At 32.2% G+C, this 8,556-nt stretch overlaps 1 protein-coding gene across 1 annotated transcript; it reads left to right on the top strand.

Annotated features, from left to right (window-relative positions):
- Positions 1-4,986: 4,986 nt before the first annotated feature.
- Positions 4,987-6,935, top strand: LOC112037373 (pathogenesis-related protein PR-4). Its single transcript, XM_024070182.2, has 2 exons — positions 4,987-5,451; positions 6,472-6,935. Exons 1-2 carry the CDS (start codon positions 5,026-5,028, stop codon positions 6,640-6,642), a joined length of 597 nt encoding a protein of 198 aa, XP_023925950.1. The 5' UTR covers positions 4,987-5,025; the 3' UTR covers positions 6,643-6,935.
- The last annotated feature ends 1,621 nt before the right edge of the window (positions 6,936-8,556 follow it).

Genomic DNA, 8,556 nt, shown 5'->3' with positions numbered 1-8,556 from the left:
CAGATATTTTATCAATCTCTCTCTCAAAATAGTTTGAAACTCAGTGATAGGGAAAATAGAAAACAAATAAATCTATAAAACTGTTAACCAAACATTAGCGTGTGAGTGTGAGAATGAGAAAACACAACTTAGCTTTTAGATCTCTTTCAAGTTAGGTTTTAATTGGTGTAAAACCTTAGATCTTCTTCTTTGAATTTTTTTTTTTTAAATGTTTTTAGAAGAAGATATACATAAAAGGGTAGCAAAATACCAAATTTACTCATATTTTAATAGATGCGGTAATGGAGACAAATAGAGCTTACATCAAGTGGGTAAAATGCCAATTTTTAAGCACAGGCAAGTAAAGTATTTTTCAAGAAAACATAAGTGGGAAAAATGCAATTTCCCTAAAAAGAAAAAATGATTTGTATTTGAATATTTGTAAGAAAGCAAGTGGATGACTAACCTTTTGAGTCTTGAATTACTGTGAACCATGATGATTCTCTTCCATAGGTATCACTGACGTTCACTTTATTATTAAAATTTATTTTGAGTAATATAGACAGAATATAGAGGGATGGGAAGGAGGAGTAAGAAGACACGTCTTACAATACTAGCACTTACAAAAGGGCTAGCCTTTGTAAGTACTAGCGCGAGATTATAAACCAAAGACTCACTTACTAACTGACCAACGTTCAATTGATAAACTCTCTCTCTCTCTCTCTCTCTCTCTCTCTCTCTTCTCTCTCTCTCTCTCTCCTCTATATATATATATATTATATATATATACACACACATACACACACACACACATACTACTAAAACTTGTATGAGAAGTAGTGTGTACATATGTATAAGTTTTACTCATTAGTCTTACAAACTGATGTGCCATCAATTAGAAGAGACAATTCAAAATTTAGTTATGAGGTAGTTGAAACTCACCAAATACAAATTTATCCATATTTTTAATAGATGCGAGTAATGGAGACAAATAGAGCTTACATCAGGTGGGTTAAAATGCCATTTTTAAACCACAGGCAAGTAAAGTGTTTTCAGGAAAACCATAAGTGGGAAAAATGTAATTTCCCTAAAAAATGATTTTGTATTTGAATATTTGTAAGAAATCAAGTGGATGACCAATTTTTGAGTCTTGAATTACTGTGAACCATGATGATTATTCTTCCAAAGGTATCACTGACATTCACTTTATTAATTAAAATTATTTTGGAGATAATATAGATAGAATACAGAGGGATGGGGAAGGAGGGAGTGAGACAAGTCTTACAATACTAGTACTTAGAAAATGGTCTAGCCTTTGTAAGTACTAGTGAGATTATAAACCGAAGACTCACTTACTAACTGACCAAAGTTCAATTGATAAACCTCTCTCTCTCTCTCTCTCTCTCTCTCTATATATATATATATAGACACACACAACACACACACAGCACACACTAAAACTTGTATGAGATTGTAGTGGTACATATGTTATAAGTTTTACTACATTAGTCTTACAAACTGATGTGTCATCAATTAGAAAGAGATATTCAAAATTAGTTGCAAAGTAGTTGAAACTTACCAATTATATTTATTATTATATTAGTTTGTATTTTATGTAATAAAATTTGTAACACTTTAGCATTTTTCTTATGAAAATATGGAAATGACCAATAATACTATCTCTTTACTATGCTTATTTTTTTTTAATATTTTCCATTGCTGAGGGTGGCAGTAACGGGTTGAGTTCATGTATATATATATATATATATATTTTTTTTTTTTTTTTTGAGGCCATCTGACATACACAGTAACATCCAGTCAGCATTATACCTATTATTTTAAAATCTCATTGACTACATCAAACTTTTCCATACATTACTTGGACGGCAAGAATAATTGTGACACGAGGATAAAAAATTATGGATTAAGATGACACATTAAAAAGGTTCAGGACTTCTTGAATAAATAGAAATAAATTTAAGCACCCAAATAATATTTAGATCTCATAATAATATTGTTATACATATCATCATCATCATCATCATTATCGTTGTTGTTTTTTTGTTATATAATAATAATAAATAATATAATGAGATGATGATGATGTTGCTGTCTTGTAATAATAACAATAACAATATATAAGTTAAATATTTGCATATAAAATAATTTTAGATTACCCATATCCTTTGGCAAATAGATAGATTCTCTAGTCAAATTTCATTTAATGAAAAAAAATTTTCCAACAGTAAACATTAGTATGAAAATATTTATGTTCCAAAATAATTTGTTTCAAAACATGTTATCATAGATTGCTCAAACTTCTCTTAATTAGAATTATTTATTCTTCTAAGAAAAATTGCAATTATTTCTAATATTAATTTCTCTTTATTTTGATTAACTTTTCTTCTTTTAGATCATTATAATTTTCCCTCATTATTTAAGTTTTAAAAAAAAAAAAATCTTGCGAATATTATTGTTATTCCACCTCAATACAATTTATGTAGTTTTATGAATACTGTTGTTATTTAGCCTAATAATAATAATAAAGATTTAAGCTAAAACAAATCAATAAATGAGTAAATGAAGAGAGAGAGAGAGAGAGAGAGAGAGAGTTCATGGTTATGATTGCTTCTTTGTATCTGGTCGCATCTCTATTATTTCTGTTTCTTCTTCCTTCTTTGTCTCTGTTTAATGGTTGATAGTGGGGTTTTGGTGGTTTTTTTTTTTTTTTTTTTTTTTTTTTTGGGTATTTCTCGGAGCTATTTCCGGGTATTTTGAGAGGGCTTTGAATTGTATTTCTGGGTCTTTAAAAGGGTTTTCTATGAGAGCTTTTTGTTGGGCTTTGGGCTTTGACAATTGGGTTTCACTGTTTTTCTATGGTTTAAAGGTCTGTTTTTGGGTTTTAAACGGTGGATATTTTCTTATTGTTATTGTTCTTGTTTATTACAACAACAACAATTAGCTTCATTATTATTATTACCATCATGGTGGCATTATTTGTGTAGTTAAAACTATTATTATTATTATTATTATAAAACCAAAGCCTCTGACCTCTCATAATTTTTCACATCAGCATTTTTATTTATATTTTTTAATTTGATTTAGAAATTTTAAATAATAATATGTAGTAGTAGTTTTACAACATAATATAGTAGTTCTTATCACATCATTATTTTCACTGTTTCTAAAGAGGTCCACTATTTCAAGATCATCTTGAACTCTGATAAGATCAGAAGTATAACAATATTATTAATTAGATTTTAAAAAAAAAAAAAACAATATTATTAAAAACTCGACTAAACTGCTCGCAATAACATCGATATATGCAAATTTATTTAATTTCTTTTCATTCATTTAATTCCTTTCCTTTTCTTACTAAATGCACTATTCCATTTTATTATTATTGATATTGTGGGTACCTAGGATGTACGCATCCTTGGCATGTCTTTAACGTCCTAGGACGTCCTCGGACGGCTTCGCAACGTCCTAGGCTTCGCAACGTCCTAGGCATGCATGGCAATGTTCTAGGCATGCTTAGCAACGTCCCGGACGGTGTCCTAGGAGTCCCACATCGAAGGAACCCCCCCCCCACTTACTGTCTTATAAGCTGTGAAGCGAAGGGAGTAATGTACCATCGGTTTAGTTATTCGAATAACTATAAACCGATGGTATACTACTTCTTTCGCTTCACAGCTTATAAGGCAGCAAGTGGGGGGGTTTTCCTTCGATGTGGGACTCCTAAGACACCGTCCGAAGACGTTGCCAAGCATGCCTAGGACGTTGCTATGCATGCCTAGGACGTTGCGAAGCCGTCCGAGGACGTTGAAGGACATGCCAAGGATGCGTACATCCTAGGTACCCACAGATATGATGTCCCAAATTTGATTTGGATATTGTTTAAATTTGTGTTATGTATGTGGGTGTGTTCTAAGTCCCAAACCAAGCATATACTGGGTAGATTTGCACTTTATTAACGATTAGAGTAATATTGATTATGACTAATCTTTTTGAGGTATAGTACAGATGTAACTAGCATTTTTTCTTGAGTCATTACAATTAATGTGATAGATATTGAGATCTAAAACACCACTTTCACTCAAACCACCTTTAACAATCTAACAAAGGAATGGAATGAGTAAATTCTAAAGGAATCCAAAAGAATGGAATTGAATAATTTTACACAAATCATAATTGTTACATCAATCTCATAAAATAAAATTATTTAAAAAAAAAAAAAATTGTTACATCAATAGTTATGAATCAAGAACCTTGTAACTTAATTATTTGACACTTCTTAGTATTTCTTCTCTAAATATTTAGGGTTCAAATCCTCCTCTTCATTGTAATTATTGATTTTTTTTAAAATATTCATCAATAGTTACGAAAAATGCTGATGAATTTATTACGTCATTAGACTTTTTGCAGCACAATGTATACGCCATACTGGCTAATTTAATCACGTTGAAGATTAGAGATGTTATAAGGTTAATATATATCTTGGATAATCCCAGCAAGAAGAATTATGGATTGGGCTTTAAGGGGACTCCTTCATGAAAAAAAAACAAATTTATTTACTAATGGCGGCCTTCTTTGTCGTTGTAGCAGTAAAGAGGGCCATTTTAACTTCGGCCCAAAATGGATCACCAGGAAGATCCCTCTCTCAGTCCATGCAATAATAGTAATGCATGCCAGAATTGACCGAGACGATCACGGCAGATCTTCAGCAGAATGGAATACATTGAAAAGTACCACACATGATCACGATGACACAAATTTGGTTGCCCATCTTGACCCTTAACCACCGATCGTGCAAGATTGTTGACATTCTTTATCTATATTTGGCTACAAATCATATAGAAGTCTGTGTAGTTCATGTAGAAAGTTGCACTTAGTCCAGTCAAGGTCAATATCATACCTAACATTGCTATGCCATATTATTCAAACTACCAAGGATAACACGTAATTCTAAGACTCACCTCCTCCCTATAAATTGATACACCCTTGAACCATATTTTTCCAAATTAAATTGTGAACAGCCAGCACAATATGGGAAGGCTTAGCTTTTGCTTAGTGTTATCTCTCTGCTTACTTGCTAGTGCAATTGCACAAGACTGTGGCAAGCAAGCTGGTGGCAAAACATGTGCCAACAACCTTTGTTGTAGCCAATATGGGTACTGTGGGACAGGTGATGACTATTGCTCACCTTCCAATGGTTGTCAAAGCAATTGTCAGTCTGGCAGTGGCAGTGGCGGCGGCAGCAGTGGTGGTGGTGGTGAGAGTGCCTCAAATGTGAGAGCAACGTACCACTTATACAATCCAGAGCAGAATGGGTGGAACTTGAATGCTGTGAGTGCATATTGCGCCACATGGGATGCCGACAAGCCCTTGGCATGGCGTAGCAAATATGGTTGGACTGCCTTTTGTGGACCTGTTGGGCCTCAAGGACAAGCTGCTTGTGGAAAGTGCTTACAAGTAAGTACTAAGTGGCGTGACAAGTTAACTTTCATTGCAGAATTATTATTATTTTTTATGAAAATTTATAATAGAAACTAGAATACAACAGCTTAGTATAATTTCAAATACAAAATTTGAGTTTTTTTAAACTATAATATAGTGCAGCTCTCTTTGTGACAGATTTTAAATTCATATGGGCTTCTTTGTTTTTGTTTTGTGTTTGTGTTTTTTTTTTTTTTTTTTTTGGAAAAATTTGATATAGTGGTGTTGGATTTTTTTTTTTTTTAATAATTTAAAAAGAGAAATTCTAGTCTATCTATCCTATAGTTTTAGAAAAGTGTCAACTTCAAAACAACTTTGTGAAGTTGTCAATAACTTGATCTTCAGACAAGCAAAACTCAATCTTGATTTCTTTTTGTGTCATCAAATTACGTACATGTAGTGTAATGAAATTTGACACATTGATATGCTTGCTAGGAAATTGGCTAAGGTTTGATATTCTTGTGTATTAAATCCGTCAGGATCATGATATATAAATATATAATCATAAGTAAACATATATTATAATCTTGATAGGTCTAGTACATAGAAGTACTAGACTCAGTATTTTCTTGTTTGCTAGATGTAGCATTCAAAACAATGCATAAAAGGCTATGGTTTTTTTTCCTTAGAGATGATTCGGTATGAAATGGCTGGAAATTACTAAATTCTTAAAAGTTATCTACGAAAACTAAAAGGCTAAATGTTTTATTGATCACGTTTTATTTATTTATTTATTTATTCTTTTGATGAATGATTGTACCTGTGATTTTGGAAAAGTATATAATAAAAAAGATATTTCTTTTCAAAATAGATGGGCTCACTAGACAATCTATTTTTCTTTTTTAAAGATGAATGACCAAGAATTTTAGACAAACAGTGCAATCAAATACAAAAATTAGACCATCAATTATTAATTTTCTTAAACAAAGTGTTTCACATTCTTTTAATCAGGAAAGTGAGGAGGAAACCACTAAATTTCATGTGTGTACTGTGTAGGTCACAAACACCGGGACAGGAGCTCAAGCAACAGTGAGAATTATAGATCAATGCAGTAATGGTGGTCTAGATTTGGACATAGGTGTGTTCCAAAAACTAGACACTGACGGAAAAGGCAATGCTCAAGGCCACCTTATCGTGAATTATCAGTTTGTGGACTGTGGTGATTGAAGCCCTGTTTTATTTTCATGATGCCCAAGTGGCCCAATGTCTCATAATCAATGGATTTGTCAAGAAATAAATGGAGCTAGTGCTTCTTGAATAAGAATAACTGAATAAGAAAAGAACTAAACTGTTGGAAGGAATTCTATAGTAAATGACAGCATTTGAATTTGCTGGAAGTTGACTGAGAATGTAATTTAGATATATACTAGCAATTTTAGGTCTCTTTGCTTAAGAGTGGATCCAACGTGTTGGAGCTTTAACAAATATTATGGGTTTTACAAATATCATATTTGGATTTTGATGCGTGTGTGAATTTCAACCTTATATTTTAAATAATTCACCCCCTACATTTTGTGATAAATCAAATCTTTTGTTATTTTGATTTTATTTTTAATAGAAAAAATATTTTGTTGATAATGTCCATTAAAGCTTGATGGATTTAATTATTTGATACTACATGTTTATGCCTAAAATCTTGCGTAGTGATGAAATATAGAGGTTTAAAGTAAAGCCTTTCGAGGTATGAATGGGCTAAGTTGGAGTATTTTAAAATTCCGTAAACGCGGCCCAAAAAAACGCGGCCCAAACCCCGCGTTTTTTGTAGTGTTTCTAATCTGAACTGATCTCTTTATTTTGAAAAAATCTCCAACCTAATAAAAAAAATCGAAAAAGAAAAAAAATTCCGTTCAACTATTCATATACATTATTCAATAAATTATTATAATCCACACCGTTTGACATAATATTTAAATTTCATTAGAATTATTTCTTAAAATATCAAAATAAATAAAACTAACAAATTTAAAGTAAATCTTAAATAAAAAATAAATCAAATTAAGATATAATATGTGTGTGTATATATATATGTATATGCCAATAGCGTGAGCTAGCTGTGTCAAGTTAGTTGAGTTGAAAATCTGGCCAAGCGAATCCAACACAACCCCAAGTTTCCAATAAAAAAAGCCCAACCCAACTCATTAGCCCAAAAAAAACGATCCAAGACAATATATTGGGTTGGATCTATTTAGTTAGGTTGGTGTAATGAATGCACAACCCTGTTTTCCCTAATAAATACTAATCCTAAACCTAGTCGGAGTGTACTCCTGAAGGCTGAACCTTCTACGTTTTTATGTTTCTTTGCACGATCGGATGGTTGTCATCAATCTCATTGAAACACTCTAATTGGAGTGCTAGATCAAAACGACAATGATATAATTGCAAATATATATAAACCGACATATAGGCTCTAGTAGTGGACTAGTGGTATAACACAAAACCTAATCCTATTCTAATACGTATTCTCACACACACACACACACACACACACACAGTCCCCAGGACCCCAGCGTAGTTCATCAACTTCATACTTTTTAAGAATTCAGATCTTTTCTAAATTTTCCTTGCATCTGAGTGTGGTACTAGGGTTGAAGATGACGAAAGTTATAGAAAAAGTTCAGCGACTCTTTGCAAATCACCGAATGAAGAGAAAGAAAAACCTCACGGCCATGCATGTGGGTGAAAAGCGTAAACTATATGTGGTTCCTAACCAATTCTTGTCTTCCATAATGTTTCAAGCATTACTCTATCAACTTAAGGAGGAGAAGATTGAGGTTGGGAACAAAAAGCCAATCACGTTGCCTTACTCTACATGGTTGTTTGAGTCGATACTACAACTCGTCAAGGAAGAGAAGGCAGCTAATGAAGAAGAAGTCAAGGAATGCTCCCCATGTTGTTTTCAATATTAACAAAGCCAAGTGCACCAATTTTAGTTGGTATAATAGGATGTTTTATTGTTTAATTTGTTAGTTCTTTCCATTCAATACCCTAAGTTTAAGTTTGTTTTGGATTTAAAAACTAGCTAGCATGCTGTTATAGTGTTATTTGGTATTATATATAAACTCTACTTTTTGTTAATTTGCC

The sequence above is a fragment of the Quercus suber genome, unplaced genomic scaffold (assembly GCF_002906115.3).
Source record: "Quercus suber isolate HL8 unplaced genomic scaffold, Cork oak 2.0 scaffold_829, whole genome shotgun sequence".
Lineage (NCBI taxonomy): Eukaryota > Viridiplantae > Streptophyta > Magnoliopsida > Fagales > Fagaceae > Quercus > Quercus suber.
Note: the sequence above shows the minus strand (reverse complement) of the source record. Positions and strands in the feature narration are given on the sequence as shown.

Bases quoted from the DNA above. Each gene is read 5' to 3' on its own strand.
- LOC112037373 (XM_024070182.2), top strand. From the start codon at position 5,026: ATGGGAAGGCTTAGCTTTTGCTTAGTGTTATCTCTCTGCTTACTTGCT. The intron at 5,452-6,471 runs GTAAGTACTAAG...TGTACTGTGTAG, and splicing joins CTTGTGGAAAGTGCTTACAA to GTCACAAACACCGGGACAGG.